Here is a 23,098-nt window from a genome sequence, read left to right as displayed (position 1 = left end):
TCTCCCGATGGCTCACTCACAGGGAGTATTCTCGGGTCTTTCCCATAGTGATGGATGACTATGGGAACTTGGCCTGTGTGTCACCTCATATTTATACCCCAGTGAAACAGGAAGTCATGGCTGGGGGGCCAATATTAGTGGAGGGCACTGTATATATTAGAATACAAAAATAGTCATGGTAAGCACAAATAAGACGTCACAAATCACCCAGAAAAAGTTACATTCCTACACAAATAAATCCCTAATCAATACATTAAATTGCCCAAACGGCACAAGAACTTCAAGATGAAAAGTATTTAGAATTTTGTTCTTCGTATCCTCAGTACTCGTAACACATATAGATGAGGTAAAAACAAATGAAACAGATTGACCAATGGTGTTTATATAACTAGTGAAGAGAACAGGTTGCAAAATCGACCCCTGTGGTACACCTTTATGTACTTCAAGAAAGTCAGACTTCAACCCCATCAATCACGATGGCCTGAGTTCTGTCACTAAGATAATCATGAACAGGCGTCAGAGCTCAGGCCTATCGAGCACAACTTATTCAATATAATAGCATGACCAACAGTATCAAAAGCTTTTGACCAATCCAGAAACAAAGCACTTGAAGTCAGGTCCAAAAGGATTGGAACCCTTGATAAAGATGAGCAAAAAAAACATTTCCTAAAATGTTTTCTGAGATGTGAAAAGTGGATCATTTATGTTAGATTTGTAGTTTTATTTTTGTCATGCAATTCAATTGTATTCTGCCATGTGAATTTGAACTTGTAATATCTAATAAAAAATGTGGACAAAGCCCTAGTCATGTCTAATAGATATAGCCATGAAACAAGCCAGAGCATCCCGCTAAAATTCCTAGATTGTCATTCACACGCCGTATCCAGCGGACAAGGCTCCTTTCCTATCATAGTATATGACAGGGTCAACAACGTTAGGAGAATGGGCTGTATCCTCTCCCAATGTTTTTACAGCTAACACAGTGTAAACAATCGGCTTATGAAATCTCCCAGTGTGAAGGCTACTACCAGGCCATGTTGTGCAATATGCTTTGAATGGTGGATATCTCACAGCATAGTGTGAGATGCTGCCACCATTTCAGATTGGTGACATGGTACTTAACGTACATCTTTCTCTCCACGCCCCTTCTCTCACCCGGCCCTCCTCTCCACAGCCCCTCCTCTCCACGCCCCTCCTCTCCACGCCCCTCCTCTCCACAGCCCCTCCTCTCCACGCCCCTCCTCTCCACCGGCCGTCCTCTCCACCGGCCCTCCTCTCCACGCCCCTCCTCTCCACACCCCTCCTCTCCACGCCCCTCCTCTCCACCGGCCCTCCTCTCCACCGGCCCTCCTCTCCACAGGCCCTCCTCTCCACGCCCCTAAAATGACATACCCAAATCTAACTGCCTGTAGCTCAGGACCTGAAGCAAGGATATGCATAGACTTTGTGGAAATTTGAAATTAATGTAGGAGAATATAACACATTAGATCTGGTAAAAGATAATACAAACAAAAAAATATGTGTTTTCTATATATGTTTTATTCCATCACTTTTTAAATGCAAGAGAAAGGCCACAATATAATATTGCAGTTTAGACGCAATTTAGATTGTGGCCACTAGATGGCAGCAGTGTGTGTGCAAAGTTTCAGATTGATCCAGTGAAGCATTGCAATACTGGACTATTTTGTATGAAGTCTGCCCAAATGTGCCGAATTGGTCAATTGATACATTTTCAAGTACATAACTATAGACAACATACAAAAATGATATGGTAAAACAAAATGTAAGTTTACAAACTCCCAGGAATGTCATACATGATGGATCATTAGCTTATACACTAACTTTCACACATCTAGATGGCCTGGCGGGGTGGGTGTGGAGCCAGACACAACAGGGGTTCAAACTGTAGAACCCAGTTCCTAGATTTGAATATAAAAATTGATTTGATCAAACAAAACTATGCTACATTTTATCTCTGGGACCCTTAGGATGACAAATCAGAGCAAGATTACTGACAGGTCAGGAAAGCCTGATCCCTACTAACCCTAGTATAGGCAGCCCTACTATACTTAATAGCACAGATAGAGTCTTTTGTTATTGTGGTGTTGGCCATTAGACCATATAAATGCAGTGTTGATCTGGGCCTGAGCTCCAGAGTTCCTGTTTAACACCTTAAATATGCATCACCCATCTAGCTAGCTATTTGTAGCTAATGCTAGCTATTTGTAGCTAGCTAATTAGCATTAGCTAAACAGTCGCCAGCTGAGCGTTTTGTGAATAGAACTCTTGTGCATCGCATTCAGATTAGTTTTTTTTATTTGAAAAAAACTTTACATGTATTTTCAAACTAACTAGCCAATCTAACTGTAACCATTTCTGATGATCAATTCATCTCATCTATGACGCCTTGATGGCTGTGTTGCAAGCTAAAAAAAAAAAGCTAACAAATCGTTTGGACCAATGAGAGGAGAGCTACTGAGTTCGGACATCACAAACACATGTCCATATATGGCATTGCGTTGGCAGCCATATTGGCTTTTCTATCCAGTGATGTCCCTGGAACCGGGACCACGTTATACCTCGAAGTTCGGCATAGAGCCCACGGAAAAAGACAGGAACCTTCCCGCTAGCCATGATTGGATGAGATAATGGATGGGCCGGACGTGCCGAGAGATGAGTTCGGATTGGTCTGCCATGTAGCATGCTTCTGTCTATAACATGAGCTGCTCAGTATACTTAGATAATCCTTGCTACCGCTGCTTTTTTGAAAGATATAACGTTAGCCATTGGAGAACTGCAAAAGTGTTGCTACTGCTCTCAACAACATGGCTGCCCTGAATTTAGCAGGCGCTATCGACAAAGATCAGTGGGGAAAAAGTTATGACGGACTACTTTCTGCACACGGTTAGTGTGAACTGGAGTGACTTGACACAACTCGGGTCAAACAAGCTATACAAACAAAACGAAGGTTTACATGTGTAACCACGGTTACGTTAGCTATTGGATTACTCCAATATAGTATCCTTCCGCTTGGCAGGATACATTCCGAGGAAGGATTTCAGATTAGTCCCATGTTCCCATGGTAATGATGAGCAATGTTCCCTCAAAAAAAATATGGCACTGAGCAAATTTCAGGTCTGCTGACCGCAAACTTCAACGTTGTGAACATTCTGTGCAACTTCGGGCGCTCATTTAATGTAAGAATGCACTCATATATACATTTTGTTATTGTATCAGGTATTTTGTAATTTTTTTTTAAATAAAGAAAATGAAATTTCAGTCACCTCTGAATTACTGTGTTGTCTTGTTCTCTTGCATAATTCAACAAGTGTGTCAGTGAGGGGGTTGGTTTATCTGGCCCGGGTTACCACGTTGGGAGGAGTTTGAACCGGGTGAAAAGTGATTGCATTCCTTTTGGAGCCGGGCTGCCTCCCAGGCATGAATCAGGTGCTCCGCTCTGGCCGACGGCAAAGTCGGCTCAAAACAAAAGTGACGTAAATAAGCACATGGAGAAATGAGTAGCATTCTGTGTTTTCACATGCAAATTAAGTGATTGCTTTTGATAAAAAGGCTTTAAATGCCTTCCAAAGTAAATCTAGTTTGAAAATTCAAACGTTTATTTTATGGAAAAGAGATGTTGTATGTTTCTTGACGATGCATGATGCTGCTTTGTTGACAACATGACCGTGGGGTGCAGATAACTGTTTGATTTGAGAAGGGTGCTCCTCCCTCCCCGCTTTAGCCCAATGACGTGACGGCCCATTGTCCAGTTCAACCCGGGCCAGCGTAATAGAACTCCCTCAATAGCAGGATACCCTCGGATTAAAAATCAACAAGCCTGGCTCTAGGTTATATCTCTAAACACACTTTACATTGTTTGCGAGATGAGACATAATATCACTATAATCCAAGTGTTCATTGTCAGAAGTTGCTTTCATTTCAGCGCATCTAGTTTGTAAACATTTCAACCGTATTAAACGCTAACTTTTTTCAATTCCACAAGAAATGAACACAATTCAGGGCCTCACCTGTTTAGATAAAAAAAAAAATATATATATATATATATATATATATATATATATATATATATATATATAATAATCATTTATTTTATTTTGTCACGAACGTTGAGAGACGGGTCAGACCAAGGTGCAGCGTGGTATACGAACATGTTTATTAAACTCAATAAACAACGTAACGTGATGTCCTCAGGCTATACACATACAAACCTAAACACGGAACAAGATCCCACAACTAAGGTAGGCAAACAGGCTACTTAAGTATGATCCCCAATCAGAGACAACGAGCGACAGCTGTCTCTGATTGGGAATCACACCCGGCCAAACATAGAAATACAATACATAGAACATAAACATAGAATTTCTAGCATAGATTTTCAGTTTGCAAACAATGTAAAAAAAATAATAATAAAAAAAATTAAGTTAATAAAGCCGCATACAAACGTGTTCTCTTTCTTGAGTAAGGCAGCGCCTAAATGCAGGTGTTTCAGCCTCGCTCAGTGCTTTCTGGGGTGGTGGGGGAGCCAGCGGAATATACAGAGCGTACGCTTTGGTAATGTTCTCTAGTTGCGCCGTGATTGGTTCAGTGTTCTGTCACTCACTATATCACCACAGAATTTGTTTTTATTGTTAATTTAACTAGGCAAGTCAGTTAAGAACAAATTCTTATTTACAATGACGGCCTACACCGGCCAAACCAGGACGACGCTGGGCCAATTGTGCGCCGCCCTATGGGACTCCCAATCACAGCCGGATTATGATACAGCATGGAATCGAACCAGCGGGTCTGTAGTGACGCCTCTAGCACTGAGATGCAGTGCCTTAAACCGCTGTACCAATCGGGAGAATGTACAGGGAGAGTTAGGCAGTTCAAGCCCCCTTGGGTTCTGCCATAGAGTTACATTAGAAGAGCCCATCCAAGAAGGCTCAAGGTCATTGGCCACAGATAAAATGACGTCAAATCACGTTATATCTACCGTAGCTTTGATTGGACTGATCATGTTACTTTCAAAATCTTAGCTAACAAGCTAAACAAGCAGTCATCATCATGAATAACTTTGACAATCTACTGGCAAATCCTTTTCAATCCTTGTCAGATGAAGATAAACTATAGTTAAAGGTATTGGTGTTCATCACCATTGGACATAAACATTACACAACAAGTAGGAAATCACAAATTCAACAATGAGCGGTTTGGAAGGAATCAGTGGCTAACTGCAAGCGTTGCAAATCAATCGCTATTTTGTTTGCACCAAGTCTGGGTTTAAGGATTTAAAACATCTGTCTGAAATGGTCTCTAGCAGTACAGAGAATCCTATTTCTCACAGATCCATCTGTATTGATAGGAACAGTCATAGTCCAACCATTCTCCTGAGTCTGATGACCGGGAGTAGAAATACGCACAGTTCTCGTACACACCACCATTAGTATCTCCACTGTACCAGTACCTGTAGAGGAAACAACACATAGAATCAGGCTGTCCACTGTTCCAATACCTGTAGAGGAAACAACACATAGAATCAGGCTGTCCACTGTTCCAATACCTGTAGAGGAAACAACACATAGAATCAGGCTGTCCACTGTTCCAGTACCTGTAGAAGAAACAACACATAGAATCAGGCTGTCCACTGTTCCAATACCTGTAGAGGAAACAACACATAGAATCAGGCTGTCCACTGTTCCAATACCTGTAGAGGAAACAACACATAGAATCAGGCTGTCCACTGTTCCAATACCTGTAGAGGAAACAACACATAGAATCAGGCTGTCCACTGTTCCAATACCTGTAGAGGAAACAACACATAGAATCAGGCTGTCCACTGTTCCAATACCTGTAGAAGAAACAACACATAGAATCAGGCTGTCCACTGTTCCAGTACCTGTAGAAGAAACAACACATAGAATCAGGCTGTCCACTGTCCCAATACCTGTAGAGGAAACAACACATAGAATCAGGCTGTCCACTGTTCCAATACCTGTAGAAGAAACAACACATAGAATCAGGCTGTCCACTGTTCCAATACCTGTAGAAGAAACAACACATAGAATCAGGCTGTCCAAAGTTCCAATACCTGTAGAAGAAACAACAAATAGAATCAGGCTGTCCACTGTTCCAATACCTGTAGAGGAAACAACACATAGAATCAGGCTGTCCACTGTTCCAGTACCTGTAGAAGAAACAACACATAGAATCAGGCTGTCCACTGTTCCAATACCTGTAGAGGAAACAACACATAGAATCAGGCTGTCCACTGTTCCAATACCTGTAGAAGAAACAACACATAGAATCAGGCTGTCCACTGTTCCAATACCTGTAGAGGAAACAACACATAGAATCAGGCTGTCCACTGTTCCAATACCTGTAGAAGAAACAACACATAGAATCAGGCTGTCCACTGTTCCAGTACCTGTAGCAGAAACAACACATATAATCAGGCTGTCCACTGTTCCAATACCTGTAGAGGAAACAACACATAGAATCAGGCTGTCCACTGTTCCAATACCTGTAGAAGAAACAACACATAGAATCAGGCTGTCCACTGTTCCAATACCTGTAGAAGAAACAACACATAGAATCAGGCTCTCCACTGTTCCAATACCTGTAGAAGAAACAACACATGGAATCAGGCTGTCCACTGTTCCAATGCCTGTAGAAGAAACAACACATGGAATCAGGCTGTCCACTGTTCCAATACCTGTAGAAGAAACAACACATATAATCAGGCTGTCCACTGTTCCAATACCTGTAGAAGAAACAACACATAGAATCAGGCTGTCCACTGTTCCAATACCTGTAGAAGAAACAACACATAGAATCAGGCGGTCCACTGTTCCAATACCTGTAGAAGAAACAACACATAGAATCAGGCTGTCCACTGTTCCAATACCTGTAGAAGAAACAACACATAGAATCAGGCTGTCCACTGTACCAGTACCTGTAGAAGAAACAACACATAGAATCAGGCTGTCCACTGTTCCAATACCTGTAATAGAAACAACACATAGAATCAGGCTGTCCACTGTTCCAATACCTTTAGAAGAAACAACACATAGAATCAGGCTGTCCACTGTTCCAATACCTGTAGAAGAAACAACACATAGAATCAGGCTGTCCACTGTTCCAGTACCTGTAGAGGAAACAACACATAGAATCAGGCTGTCCACTGTTCCAGTACCTGTAGAAGAAACAACAAATAGAATCAGGCTGTCCACTGTTCCAATACCTGTAATAGAAACAACACATAGAATCAGGCTGTCCACTCTCAGAGCCTACTACTCCAGACAGTGATTTCATGGTAACACAGAACTCATTAAATGTCTTACGTTGTGGTCAGTGGTGTGTCGTCCACCCATTTCCAGGTCCCCTCAGTAACAGAGTCAGTCAGACCAATCCAGACATAGTCCTTTACTCCACATAACCAATTGACAAATGTCTGTAGTTGTGGGAGAGAGACAACATTATTAATACTTAGCCATTACCTCTCTCTCTCTCTCTCTCTCTCTGTATCGCTCTCTTCCACACACACACACACACACACACACACACACACACACACACACACACACACACACACACACACACACACACACACACACACCTGTTTGTCTTGGCTGTTGATGATCACCAGGTCTGCTCCTCTATCTCTGCAGTCCTGTCTGCTCTTCTCCCAGGTGTTCTTCTTAGTAGAGATGTAGTAACAACGGCTACCAAGCTTCTTCCATCCTTGAGGACACTCTTTAAGATGAAAATGTCTCGCTTTAGTCACTTTAATATCACATTGTATTAAGTCTCAATCAAACACTCAAGGAAGACAGGGCACTAACTAATGGTCGGTTTGGAAGTCATAGATTTTTCCTTTAATGTAAGTTGAATTGCCTGTTTATAAGTGGCATGTGAACTGATACAGAGACTGTCAAACAGAACAGTCATTAGACAATTTTACTCACCTTTCTCAACCAAAGATTGTTTCAGACGTTCTGTCTCTTTCTGTAGCTGGTCTCTCTCTTTGGTCAGGGTGTTGTAGCTGGTCTGTAACTGGTCTCTCTCTTTGGTCAGGGTGTTGTATCTGGTCTGTAGCTGGTTTCTCTCTTTGGTCAGGGTGTTGTAGCTGGTCTGTAGCTGGTCTCTCTCTGTAGTCAGGGTGTTGTTGCTGGTCTGTAGCTGGTCTCTCTCTTCAGTCAGGTTGTTGCCGCTGGTCTGTAACTGGTCTCTCTCTTTGGTCAGGGTGTTGGATCTGGTTAATTGGTTTCGCTCTGTGAAATAATACCATCAACGACCAAGGTAACAGTGGAAAAGTTAATCTATCATTACCAGGGTTGGGTTCAATTGCATTTCAATTCCAGTCTATTCAGGAAGTACACTGGATTTCCAAGTCCAATTCTCTTCAATATTTTTCAATGAGGACAATGTGGAATTGGAATTGGAATTTGGTGTACTTTCTGAATTGAATTGAATGGAGTTTAAATGGAATTGATCCCTGATCATTACACCACTGATGATTAAGAGAAAGTTTGATTGAGAACATATCAAACTCACGGTAGAGCAACAGGCCTATGATCCCAGCCAATAGGAGAACACACAGCAGACCCAGACTCACTGCAGCAGCTCCAGAGGATCTCTTCCACCACTGATAAAACACTGAAGCACAAATTATTACCATAACAACTTGCTCTTTATCAGCGTTGTATTTGAGTCGACTTTTGTGTCCATTTGCTCTTTGTAAACAACAGGTGTAGGCTAATAGTGAAATGCTGACTTACGGGTCCTTCTCCAACAATGCAGAGTTAAAGATACAACATTTAAAATAGTGATACAAGGAACAGAGAAGATGTCACGGTTTCGGCCGAGGCTGCTCCTTCTCCTTGTTCGGTTAGGCTTCGGCGGTCGTCGTCTCCGGAGTACTAGCTGCCACCGTTCTATGTTTCTATGTTTGATTGGTTTTGTCTGTTTTGTTACACCTGTTCCTTGTTAGTGTTCATAATGCGTCCTATTTAGTTCTCTTGAGTTTGGTCAGGTGTTGTGTGTAATTGTTCGATGTCACGTGTTGTGTTAGTTCGTTGTTCTGTTCTCTCTGTATATTTTTGTTAGAGAGAGTCCCGCACTTTGTGCGCCTTTATTTTGTACTTTACCATTGTGCGTAAAGTTTGCCTGTTGCCTGTTGCCGTGGTTGACTTGTTCTTTGGACTTCACTAAAGACGTCTGTTCGAAACCTCTGTGTGTCCTGCGTGTGATTCTACGCTACCTCTACACTCAACCCTGACAGAAGAATAACAAGTCATAATAAGTCTAGTAGTGCAGTAGTGTAGTATTGTATATTACAGTGCATTCGGAAAGCATTCAAACCCCTTGACTTTTCCCACATTTTCTTATGTTACAGCCTTATTCTAAAATGTATTTTTTTTTAAATTAAAAATCATCAATCTACACACAATACCCTGTAATGATAAAGCAAAAACCTTTTTTTACAAATGTTTGCAAATTCATAATTTATAAAAATATGAAATATTACATTTACATAAGTATTCATACCCTATACTCAGTACTTTGTTGAAGCACTTTTGGCAGCGATTACAGCCTTCGAGTCTTCTTGGGTATGACGCTACAAGCTTGGCACACCTGTATTTGGGGAGTTTCTCCCAGTTCTCTCTGCAGATCCTCTCAAGCTCTGTCAGGTTGGATGGGGAGCGTCACTGCACAGCTATTTTCAGATCTCTCCAGAGATATTCGATCAGGTTCAAGTCCGGGCTCTGGCTGGGCCACTCAAGGACATTCAAGACTTGTCCAGAAGACACTCATATGTTGTCTTGGCTGTGTGCTTAGGGTCGTTGTCCTGTTGGAAGGTGAACCTTCGCCCCAGTCTGAGGTCCTGAGCGCTCTGCAGCAGGTTTTCATCAGGGATCTCTCTGTACTTTGCTCCTTTCATCTTTCCCTCGATCCTGACTAGTCTCCCAGTCCCTGCCACTGAACCCCCCCCATGTATTTATCCCCTTATTTTAGGCACTAAACTATCTCCATATATACTTCCATAAATGTTTTAAACTGGTTCCGGGGACCTTCAGAGTCTTGTGAGGCTTGTGGACATCCTAAATGGAGAACCCCATCACATTTGTGAGTCTCATCTTTCAATAGAGTGGTTTTAATAGTTTGTAGGCCAAACCGTTCGGACGCTACATACGATTTTGTGAGAGGACCGATTTTCAGGATGTCTCATGGTCTGACAAACACCGCTTTAGCTCTGCCACCTTCAACTGCAGATGCGGAAGGGCGATATCGGTGGATGTAGTGGATTGAGACGCAGCCCATGCTAAAAAAACATATCTCTTTCTTAAACTAACGGATTTTGATGGGGATTTTTGTACTATGTTAATTAGATTTCCGTTGGGGCGCGACCATTGTAAGCTAAGGGTTAACATGATTTTTGAATGACTACCTCATCTCTGTACCCCACACATACAATTATCTGTAAGGTCCCTCAGTCAAGCAGTGAATTTCAAACACATTTTCGATCACAAAGACCTGGGTGGTTTTCCAATGCCTCGCAAAGAAGGGCACCTTTTGGTAGATGGGTACAAAAAAAAGCAACCAGTCTCTACAAAGCTACAGGCCTCCTTTCAAACTAAGTTGCTAGAAAGGAAGGAAACAGCTCCGGGATTTCACCATGAGGCCAATGATGACTTTAAAACAGTTACAGTGTTTAATGGCTGTGATAGGGGAGAACTGAGGATGGATCAACATTGTAGTTACTCCACAATACTAACCTAAATGACAGAGTGAAAAGGAAGCTTGTACAGAATAAAAATATTCCAAAACATGTTTGCAACAAGGCACTAAAGTAATACAGCAAATAATGTTGCAAAGCAATTCACTTTTTGTCCTGAATAAAAAGTGTTATGTTTGGGGAAAATACAATACAACACATTACTGAGTCCCACTCTCCATATTTTCAATCATAGCGGTGGCTGCGTCATGTTATGGATATGCTTGTAATCGTAAAATCCTAGAGGAAAATCTGGTTCAGTCTGCTTTCCACCAGACACTGGGAGATGAGTTTGCAGTTACAGTTTTGACTTTAATCTGTTTGAAAATCTCTGGCAAGACTTGGAAAGGGTTGTCTAGGAATGATCAACAAACAATTTGACAGAGCTTATTGAATTTTGAAAATAATAATGTGCAAATATTGAACAGTCCAGGTGTACAAAGCTCTTAGAGTCTCACCCAGAAACTCACAGCTGTAATCGCTGCCATTGACACAGGGGTGTGAATATTGATGTAAATGAAATATTTCTGTATTCATGTGTGTGTGGGCATATGTCGTGTGTGTGCGTGTGTGTGTATGTGTGTGTGTGTGTGTGTGTGTGTGTGTGTGTGTGTGTGTGTGTGTGTGTGTGTGTGTGTGTGGGCATATGTCGTGTGTGTGCGTGTGTGTGTGTGTGTATGTGTGTGTGTGTGTGTGTGTGTGTGTGTGTGTGTGTGTGTGTGTGTGTGTGTGTGTGTGTGTGTGTGTGTGTGTGTGTGTGTGTGTGTGTGTGTGTGTGTGTGTTGGGGTATACGTATGTGTCAGTATCAAGCACTATACCAGGATAAACTGTTACCTGATGGTTGATCAACAACTCCATCCTTCCTGCAGGGCTTGATGGGTGTTTCGTTGGTGTATATACAAACAGCAATATCCATGGTCTTTATTTCATTAGGTTTTTTGTAACTTCTTCTCTTGTAACTTCTACTGTTGTAACGTCTACTGTTGTAACTTCTACGGTTGTAACTTCTACGGTTGTAACTTCTACGGTTGTAACTTCTACGGTTGTAACTTCTACGGTTGTAACTTCTACTGTTGTAACGTCTGCTGTTATCTCAGTTGTAGGTTTGTGTCTCCTCACTTCACCGCTGGAGCCTCTGTGTGACTCAGCCTAATGTAAGAGACAGTTTTAACTGTCAACCTCATTAAAGGGGAAACTGTCTAACCAATAGTATGACACTAACCACCACCACGTGACTCCAACCTTATTTTCTTTGTTTTCCACAGTGTAGATTAGTTTTACCATGAGATTAAAGCGTTGAAGTGAAAATGTGACCCGTTTCAGGAAGCTAAGCGTATGTCGCACATCACCTCTTCACATGAGAGGCATTTGAACGTAATAGTTTTTTATTTTATCAAAGTTTTTTTGTTGTTGCAGAAATTGAACTTCAACAAACGTAATAACAAACTTATAAAAACTGTAAATACGATTAGGCTCTATGATATAGATATATCTATTATACATGTATGTATGAAAATGTATGCACTCACTAACTGTAAGCCGCTCTGGATAAGAGCGTCTGCTAAATGACTAAAATGTAAATGTAAATAATATATACTGCTCTATGCCGAAGGTATAACGTGGTCCCGGTTCCAGGGAGATCACCGGATAGAAGATCCAACATGGCTGCCAACGCAATGCCGTATATGGCCATGTGTGTGTGACGTCAGTAGCTCTACTCTCATTGGTCCAAACAATTTGTTTACTTTTTTTTTGTTGCATTTAGCTTGCAACACAGCCGTCAAGACGTCATGGATTAGATCAATAGATCATCAGAAATGAATAGATAGATAGATAGATAGATAGATAGATAGATAGATAGATAGATAGATAGATAGATAGATAGATAGATAGATAGATAGATAGATAGATAGATAGATAGATAGATAGATAGATAGATAGATAGATAGATAGATAGATAGATAGATAGATAGATAGATAGATAGATAGATAGATAGATAGATAGATAGATAGATAGATAGATAGATAGATAGATAGATAGATAGATAGATAGATAGATAGATAGATAGATAGATAGATAGATAGATAGATAGATAGATAGATAGATAGATAGATAGATAGATAGATAGATAGATAGATAGATAGATAGATAGATAGATAGATAGATAGATGATAGATAGATAGATAGATAGGATAGTTAGTTTGAACAAATATTTCAAGTAAAAAAAAAAATTTGAATGCGATGCAGCTGGCAATTGTTTAGATAACGCTAGACTAGCTAGCTACAAATAGCTAGCGTTAGCTACAAATAGCTAGCTAGATGGGTGATGCATATTTAAGGTGTTAAACAGAGCAAATAGTGTTAGAAAGTGTTGTATTATATTTACCTGCATGTATACCTAACTACCTGCATGTATACCTAACTACCTGCATGTATACCTAACTACCTGCATGTATACCTAACTACCTGCATGTATACCTAACTACCTGCATGTATACCTAACTACCTGCATGTATCTACAGTGCATTTCGGAAAGTATTCAGACCCCCTTGACTTTTTCCACATTTTGTTAAGTTACAGCCTTATTCTAAAATTGATTAAATAAATAAAAATCCTCATCAATCTACACACAATGCCCCATAATGCATGGAGAGGCTTGGAGAGGAGGGGCGTGGAGAGGAGGGGCGTGGAGAGGAGGGGCGTGGAGAGGAGGGGCTTGGAGAGGAGGGGCGTGGAGAGGAGGGGTGTGGAGAGGAGGGGCGGTGGAGAGGAGGGGCGTGGAGAGGAGGGGCGTGGAGAGGAGGGTGGGTGGAGAGGAGGTGCTTGGAGAGGAGAACCGGTGGAGAGGTGGTGCTTGAAGAGGAGAACCTTGGAGAGGAGGGGCGTGGAGAGGAGGGCCGGTGGAGAGGAGGGGCTGTGGAGGGGAGGGGCTGTGGAGAGGAAGGGCTGTGGAGAGGAGGACCGGTGGAGAGTAGGGGCGTGGAGAGGAGGGGCGTGGAGAGGAGGGGCGTGGAGAGGAGGGGCGTGGAGAGGAGGGCTGGTGGAGAGGAGGGGCTTGGAGATGAGAGCCGGTGGAGAGGAGGGGCCTGGAGGAGGGGCTGTGGAGAGGAGGGGCTGTGGAGAGGAGGGGCTGTGGAGGGGAGGGGCTGTGGAGAGGAGGGGCTGTGGAGAGGAAGGCCGGTGGAGAGGAGGGGCGTGGAGAGGAGGAGCTTGGAGAGGAGGGGCGTGGAGAGGAGGGGCGTGGAGAGGAGGGGCGTGGAGAGGAGGGCCGGTGGAGAGGAGGGGCGTGGAGAGGAGGGCTGGTGGAGAGGAGGGGCTTGGAGAGGAGGGGTGTGGAGAGGAGGGGCGTGGAGAGGAGGGGCGTGGAGAGGAGGAGCGTGGAGAGGAGGGCCGGTGGAGAGGAGGGGCGTGGAGAGAAAGAGGTACGTTAAGTACCATGTCACCAATCTGAAATGGTGGCAGCATATCACACTATGCTGTGAGATATCCACCATTCAAAGCACATTGCACAACATGGCCTGGTAGTAGCCTTCACACTGGGAGATTTCATAAGCCGATTGTTTACACTGTGTTAGCTGTAAAAACATTAGGAGAGGATACAGTCCATTCTCCTAACGTTGTTGACCCTGTCATACTATGATAGCAAAGGAGCCTTGTCCGCTGCATATGGCGTGTGAATGACAATCTAGGAATGTTAGCGGGATGCTCTGGCTTGTTTCATGGCTATATGTATTAGACATGACTAGGGCTTTGTCAATGTTTTTAATTAAATATTACAAGTTCAAATAATTTAATTCATTCACATGGCAGAATACAATTGAATTGCATGATAAATTTACAAATCTAACATAAATGCAACATACATTTAGGGAACTATTGTTGTGGATGTTGTTATGAGTTGCCGTTCAATAATGGAGTCATGTAGGGGATGGATGGTGTTCAGTTGGGGGTGAAGACTACTGGGAGTTCTGGTAACCTTTATTGTTGAGTGGTAAAAGACTTTGAGATTTTGATTGTATGATTGAGACTGAGTTTAAGCTACACGTTATGAACGGACAAACTTTGCGCGACTGATGTCACTTGAGTTGATTTGAACTCATTTACCGGGCTGGACGGGACTTTTCTCGAGGAACCAGAGATCATTGTGTTGTGACGTTATTATGTGTGTGATCATTTATTTTACAACCGACGCAAAAGAACACAGTGGTTTTGAAGTTATTTGCAATGTTTTAAGGGTTAATGAAAAGTGTATTTCCATACTGACTTTTACGTGAGTCCTTTGTATTGGTGTAGACTTGACGGACCAGACGGGACTCACTCCCTCACAAACAAAAAAGGAGAAATCAATATTTTCTCTGGTAGGCACAACCTACCTGGCATCCATAACAAACAATAACTTTGAAGTCAAAACCGTTACAGCGAAACTGTCAGCCACCTTATCTCCAGAATTCCAGAATTGTTCCAGAGTTCTACAGCTGTAATGCCCTGTAGAACCAATCAGACTGTGTTCATGATGATTCTTATTCTACTGGATGTTTCTTAATTATATTTACTTCTGTCTACAAGAAACCCGAGTTCCGGACAGATAAAATGAGATCCAGAAACAGCGGAGGTTCCATTTGTCACGCTGGCAGTCTATTGGTCAATGTCATTATGACCATTACAATTCCACAGTAGCCTGGCAAGTACAATTTAATGTGTTATTTGACAGATATAGTGACAATATAGGCTAAAATCTAATTTGACTTAATCTAACTAAGAACGTTGTCAAATAGAACATATTAGATCACATTGATAAAAAGTACAGGATATCTTGTGGTTCACTAAGCAGTGTCATGTATGTTAGACGACTGCCTCCTCGTTCCACAAACCCTCTTCTGCTAAATGATTTTCCCCATAAACCATCTATCCGGGTGCAGAATGCCTGCAATCTTTTCTGGACTACATGCGAGAGGAAGAGCGACCTGATAACGGTGTTCCAGAAAAGACAGGGGTATGATTTCCTCATCTCTATAAGGTTTATCAAAACCCCCCCGGGGCCACAAAAAAATAACTGGAGCTGGAGTTTATTTATGAACCTTTATTTTGACAGGGAAGACATATTGAAACCTAGGTCTCTTTTCCAAATGTGCCCTGTATAATTACATTTACATTTTACATTTTAGTCATTTAGCAGACGCTCTTATCCAGAGCGACTTACAGGAGCAATTAGGGTCAAGTGCCTTGCTCAAGGGCACATAATACAATATAAAACACACATTAAACATATATACAGCTCCCTCCACTAATATTGGCACCCTTTGGTAAATATGAGCAAAACGGGGTGTGAACAAAAAACGTCTTTATTGTTTATCCTCCTGGTCTTTCGTTCTAAATATTCACCAAAAAAAACGAACCTTTAATTCAAGTAAAATTGAAAGAAAATGTTTATTCTTATCATAAAACAAATAATTTTTCTCAAATAAATGTGTGCCACAATTATCGGCACCCCTTCATTCAATACTTTGTGCAACCTCCCTTTGCCAAGATAACAGCTCTGAGTCTTCTCCTATTAATGCGTAGTGAGGTTAGAGAACACATGGCAAGGGATCTGAGACCGTTCCTCCGTACAGAATCTCTCCAGATCCTTCAGATTCCGAGGTCCACGCTGACGGACTCTCCTCTTCAGCTCATCCCACAAGTTTTCTATAGGGTTTAGGTCAAGGTCTGCTAAATGGCATATTATATTATATTATATTATATTATTATTATTATTATTATTATTATATTAAGGGGACTGGGATGGCCATGGCAAAACCCTTGATTCTGTGGTCAGTGAACCATGTTTTTGTGTTGATTTCGAGGTGTGCTTTTGGATCATTGTCCTGGTGGAAGATCCAACCACGGCCCAGTTTAAGGTTCCTAGCAGAAGCAGTCAGGTTTCTATGTAATATCTGCTGGTACTTGATGGAGTCCATGATACCATATATCCTAACAAGTTGTCCAGGGCCTTTGGAAGAAAAACAGCCCCACAACATCAAAGATCCACCACCGTACTTCACAGTGGGGATGAGGTACTTTTCAGCATGTCTGTCTTTCTGTCTACGCCAAACCCACCTCTGGTGTTTGTTTCCAAAAAGCTCTATTTTGGTCTCGTCTGACCATAGAACCCGGTCCCATTGAAAGTTCCAGTAACGTTTTGACAAACTGTAGGCGCTTGAGTTTATTGTTTGATGACAGCAAAGGCTTTTTTATGGCAACCCTCCCAAACAACTTGTGGTTATGTAGGTGGCGTCTGATCGTAGTTTTGGAAACTCTCTGACCCCAAGACCCAACTAACGACTGCAATTCTCCAGCTGTGATCCTTGGAGATTTTTTTGGCGACTCAACCCATCCTCCTCACTGTGCGTGGGGTCAATATAGACACACGTCCTCTTCCAGGCTGATTTTTAACATCTCCAGCTGCTTTAAACTTCTTAATTATTTTTATTATTATTATTATTTATTTTTATTTTATTTTTTTCTTGGGGGGATGGATCAGCTTAATATTGCAGATAGATTGTATCTTCTATCAATGTAATTGTCTGCATCACTTCCAAATCCCCCATGTTTTTTATATATATACTCCCCTTTATTACTTTTCAACCCCGTCATCCTTTCCCTACTTGGAGTAAATTAGTGAACAACAATGCCCAGGCCTCTACTTCCAGTCTATACTTACTATCTACACCTTATGGACAAAGTTAATTTTACAATAATTCTATTATATATATATATATATATATACACAAATTTTTTTTTTGCTCCTGAACTTCTTCTACTCTCAACCTCTCCGATCATTTTCATGATATCCATCTGGTTTGCTTCTATATGCCATATCTTTCTAACTGTGCTGATTGTTAACATCTCCAGCTGCTTTAAACTTCTTAATTATTGCCCTGATAGTGGAAATGGGCATTTTCCAGATTTGTGACCACCTCCAGCGCACCAGCACCTCATCATCTCATCACCACCCCTATATAGCCCTGAGCACTTCACCATCTCATCACCACCCTATATAGCCCTGGGCACCTCATCATCTCATCACCACCCCTATATAGCCCTGGGCACCTCATCATCTCATCACCACCCCTATATAGCCCTGGGCACCTCATCATCTCATCACCACCCCTATATAGCCCTGGGCAACTCATCATCTCATCACCACCCCTATATAGCCCTGGGCACCTCATCACCTCATCACCACCCCTATATAGCCCTGGGCACCTCATCATCTCATCACCACCCCTATATAGCCCTGGGCACCTCATCACCTCATCACCACCCCTATATAGCCCTGGGCACCTCATCATCTCATCACCACCCTTATATAGCCCTGGGCTGTTCATCTCATCACCACCCCTATATAGCCCTGGGCACCTCATCACCTCATCACCACCCCTATATAGCCCCTGGGCACCTCATCACCTCATCACCACCCCTATATAGCCCTGGGCACCTCATCACCTCATCACCACCCCTATATAGCCCTGGGCACCTCATCACCTCATCACCACCCCTATATAGCCCCTGGGCACCTCATCACCTCATCACCACCCCTATATAGCCCTGGGCACCTCATCACCTCATCACCACCCCTATATAGCCCTGGGCACCTCATCACCTCATCACCACCCCTATATAGCCCCTGGGCACCTCATCACCTCATCACCACCCCTATATAGCCTTGGGCACCTCATCATCTCATCACCACCCCTATATAGCCCTGGGCACCTCATCATCTCATCACCACCCCTATATAGCCCTGGCCTGTTCAGTATCCCATCACCACCCCTATATAGCCCTGGGCACCTCATCATCTCCTCACCACCCCTATATAGCCCTTGGGCACCTCATCATCTCATCACCACCCCTATATAGCCCTGGGCACCTCATCATCTCCTCACCACCCCTATATAGCCCCTGGACACCTCATCATCTCATCACCACCCCTATATAGCCCTGGGCACCTCATCATCTCCTCACCACCCCTATATAGCCCTGGGCACCTCATCACCTCATCACCACCCCTATATAGCCCTGGGCACCTCATCATCTCCTCACCACCCCTATATAGCCCTGGGCACCTCATCATCTCATCACCACCCCTATATAGCCCTGAGCACCTCATCATCTCATCACCACCCCTATATAGCCCTGAGCACCTCATCATCTCATCACCACCCCTATATAGCCCTGGGCACCTCATCATCTCATCACCACCCCTATATAGCCCTGGGCTGTTCAGTCATTGTTGTGTGTAATTGTTTAGCGCCGTGTCGTTTACTCACACTGTGTTATTCTCAGTGTTTAGTAAACCTTTACCTTGTTGATTCCTGTAGCTGTGTCCTGCCTCTTCCTATCCTCAGTACTCGTAACAATCCTCCACATATAGATGATGTAAAAACAAATGAAACAGATTGACCAATGGTGTTTATATAACTAGTGAAGAGAACAGGTTGCAAAATCGACCCCTGTGGTGCACCTTTATGTACTTCAAGAAAGTCAGACTTCAACCCCATCAATCACGATGGCCTGAGTTCTGTCACTAAGATAATCATGAACAGGCGTCAGAGCTCAGGCCTATCGAGCACAACTTATTCAATATAATAGCATGATCAACAGTATCAAAAGCTTTTGACCAATCCAGAAACAAAGCACTTGCAGTCAGGTCCAAAAGGATTGGAACCCTTGATAAAGATGAGCAAAAACATTTCCTAAAATGTTTTCAGAGATGGGAAAAGTGGATCATTTATGTTAGATTTGTAGTTTTATTTTTGTCATGCAATTCAATTGTATTCTGCCATGTGAATGAATTACATGAATTTGAACTTGTAATATCTAACAAAAAATGTGGACAAAGCCCTAGTCATGTCTAATAGATATAGCCATGAAACAAGCCAGAGCATCCCGCTAACATTCCTAGATTGTCATTCACACGCCGTATCCAGCGGACAAGGCTCCTTTGCTATCACAGTATGACAGGGTCAACAACGTTAGGAGAATGGACTGTATCCTCTCCCAATGTTTTTACAGCTAACACAGTGTAAACAATCGGCTTATGAAATCTCCCAGTGTGAAGGCTACTACCAGGCCATGTTGTGCAATGTGCTTTGAATGGTGGATATCTCACTGCATAGTGTGAGATGCTGCCACCATTTGAGATTGGTGACATGGTGCTTAACGTACATCTTTCTCTCCACGCCCCTCCTCTCCACGCCCCTCCTCTCCACACCCCTTCTCTCCACACCCCTCCTCTCCACGCACCTCCTCTCCACGCACCTCCTCTCCACGCTCCTCCTCACCACGCCCCTTCTCTCCACGCTCCTCCTCTCCACGCCCCTCCTCTCCATGCCCCTCCTCTCCACGCCCCTCCTCTCCACGCCCCTCCTCTCCACGCCCCTCCTCTCCACGCACCTCCTCTCCACGCACCTCCTCTCCACGCCCCTCCTCTCCACGCCCCTCCTCTCCACGCCCCTCCTCTCCATGCTCCTCCTCTCCACGCCCCTCCTCTCCACGCCCCTCCTCTCCACGCCCCTCCTCTCCATGCTCCTCCTCACCACGCCCCTCCTCTCCACGCCCCTCCTCTCCACGCCCCTCCTCTCCACGCCCCTCCTCTCCACACTCCTCCTCTCCACGCCCCTCCTCTCCATCCTCCTCCTCTCCATCCTCCTCCTCTCCACGCCCCTCCTCTCCACGCCCCTCCTCTCCATGCCCCTCCTCTCCACGCCCCTCCTCTCCAAGCCCCTCCTCTCCAAGCCCCTCCTAATAATAATAATAATAATATGCCATTTAGCAGACGCTTTTATCCAAAGCGACTTACAGTCATGCGTGCATACATTTTTGTGTATGGGTGGTCCCGGGGATCGAACCCACTACCTTGGCGTTACAAGCGCCGTGCTCTACCAGCTGAGCTACAGAGGACTCCTCTCCACCGGCCTTCCTCTCCACAGCCCCTCCTCTCCACAGCCCCTCCCCTCCACAGCCCCTCCTCTCCACAGCCCCTCCTCTCCACAGCCCCTCCTCCACGCCCCTCCTCTCCACCAGCCCTCCTCTCCACGCCCCTCCTCTCCACGCCCCTCCTCTCATCCGGCCCTCCTCTCCACGCCCCTCCTCTCCACAGCCCTTCCTCTCCACAGCCCCTCCCCTCCACAGCCCCTCCTCTCCACCGGCCCTCCTCTCCACGCCCCTCCTCTCCAAGGTTCTCCTCTTCAAGCACCACCTCTCCACCGGTTCTCCTCTCCAAGCACCTCCTCTCCACCCACCCTCCTCTCCACGCCCCTCCTCTCCACGCCCCTACTCTCCACCGGTCCTCCTCTCCACAGCCCCTCCTCTCCACAGCCCTTCCTCTCCACAGCCCCTCCCCTCCACAGCCCCTCCTCTCCACAGCCCCTCCCCTCCACGCCCCTCCTCTCCACGCCCCTCCTCTCCACCGGCCCTCCTCTCCAAGGTCCTCCTCTCCACACCCCTCCTCTCCACGCCCCTCCTCTCCACACCCCTCCTCTCCACGCCCCTCCTCTCCACCGGCCCTCCTCTCCACGCCCCTCCTCTCCACCGGCCCTCCTCTCCAAGGTCCTCCTCTCCACACCCCTCCTCTCCACGCCCCTCCTCTCCACGCCCCTCCTCTCCACCGGCCCTCCTCTCCAAGGTCCTCCTCTCCACACCCCTCCTCTCCACGCCCCTCCTCTCCACACCCCTCCTCTCCACGCCCCTCCTCTCCACGCCCCTCCTCTCCACCGGCCCTCCTCTCCAAGGTCCTCCTCTCCACACCCCTCCTCTCCACGCCCCTCCTCTCCACCGGCCCTCCTCTCCAAGGTCCTCCTCTCCACACCCCTCCTCTCCACGCCCCTCCTCTCCACGCCCCTCCTCTCCACGCCCCTCCTCTCCACGCCTCTCCATGCATTATGGGGCATTGTGTGTAGATTGATGAGGATTTTTATTTATTTAATCAATTTTAGAATAAGGCTGTAACTTAACAAAATGTGGAAAAAGTCAAGGGGGTCTGAATACTTTCCGAAATGCACTGTAGATACATGCAGGTAGTTAGGTATACATGCAGGTAGTTAGGTATACATGCAGGTAGTTAGGTATACATGCAGGTAGTTAGGTATACATGCAGGTAGTTAGGTATACATGCAGGTAGTTAGGTATACATGCAGGTAGTTAGGTATACATGCAGGTAAATATAATACAACACTTTCTAACACTATTTGCTCTGTTTAACACCTTAAATATGCATCACCCATCTAGCTAGCTATTTGTAGCTAGCTAGTCTAGCGTTATCTAAACAATTGCCAGCTGCATCGCATTCACATTTTTTTTTTTACTTGAAATATTTGTTCAAACTAACTATCCTATCTATCTATCTATCTATCTATCTATCTATCTATCTATCTATCTATCTATCTATCTATCTATCTATCTATCTATCTATCTATCTATCTATCTATCTATCTATCTATCTATCTATCTATCTATCTATCTATCTATCTATTCATTTCTGATGATCTATTGATCTAATCCATGACGTCTTGACGGCTGTGTTGCAAGCTAAATGCAAAAAAAAAAAGTAAACAAATTGTTTGGACCAATGAGAGTAGAGCTACTGACGTCACACACACATGGCCATATACGGCATTGCGTTGGCAGCCATGTTGGATCTTCTATCCGGTGATCTCCCTGGAACCGGGACCACGTTATACCTTCGGCATAGAGCAGTATATAATATTTACATTTACATTTTAGTCATTTAGCAGACGCTCTTATCCAGAGCGGCTTACAGTTAGTGAGTGCATACATTTTCATACATACATGTATAATAGATATATCTATATCATAGAGCCTAATCGTATTTACAGTTTTTACAAGTTTGTTATTACGTTTGTTAAAGTTCAATTTCTGCAACAACAAAAAAACTTTGATAAAATAAAAAACTATTACGTTCAAATGCCTCTCATGTGAAGAGGTGATGTGCGACATACGCTTAGCTTCCTGAAACGGGTCACATTGTCACTTCAACGCTTTAATCTCATGGTAAAACTAATCTACACTGTGGAAAACAAAGAAAATAAGGTTGGAGTCACGTGGTGGTGGTTAGTGTCATACTATTGGTTAGACAGTTTCCCCTTTAATGAGGTTGACAGTTAAAACTGTCTCTTACATTAGGCTGAGTCACACAGAGGCTCCAGCGGTGAAGTGAGGAGACACAAACCTACAACTGAGATAACAGCAGACGTTACAACCGTAGAAGTTACAACAGAAGAAGTTACAACAGTAGAAGTTACTGCATTTGAGCACAAGT

General features: G+C 44.0%; 1 protein-coding gene across 1 annotated transcript; it reads right to left on the bottom strand.

The window, feature by feature from the left end:
• Positions 1-4,150: 4,150 nt before the first annotated feature.
• On the bottom strand, positions 4,151-8,680 carry LOC311119737 (uncharacterized protein; the record flags this gene model as incomplete). The annotated part of the gene is made up of 5 exons (XM_084194399.1): positions 4,151-5,467; positions 7,344-7,453; positions 7,619-7,755; positions 7,968-8,273; positions 8,557-8,680. The coding sequence occupies 5 exons, from the start codon at positions 8,678-8,680 to the stop codon at positions 5,335-5,337; spliced, it is 810 nt and encodes a 269-aa protein (XP_084050525.1). The 3' UTR covers positions 4,151-5,334.
• Positions 8,681-23,098: the final 14,418 nt, after the last annotated feature.

This window comes from Coregonus lavaretus (assembly GCF_964263955.1).
Source record: "Coregonus lavaretus genome assembly, contig: HAP1_SCAFFOLD_336, whole genome shotgun sequence".
Classification (NCBI taxonomy): Eukaryota; Metazoa; Chordata; class Actinopteri; order Salmoniformes; family Salmonidae; genus Coregonus; species Coregonus lavaretus.
The sequence above is the reverse complement of the archived record's forward strand: the minus strand, read 5'-3'. Positions and strand labels throughout refer to the sequence as shown.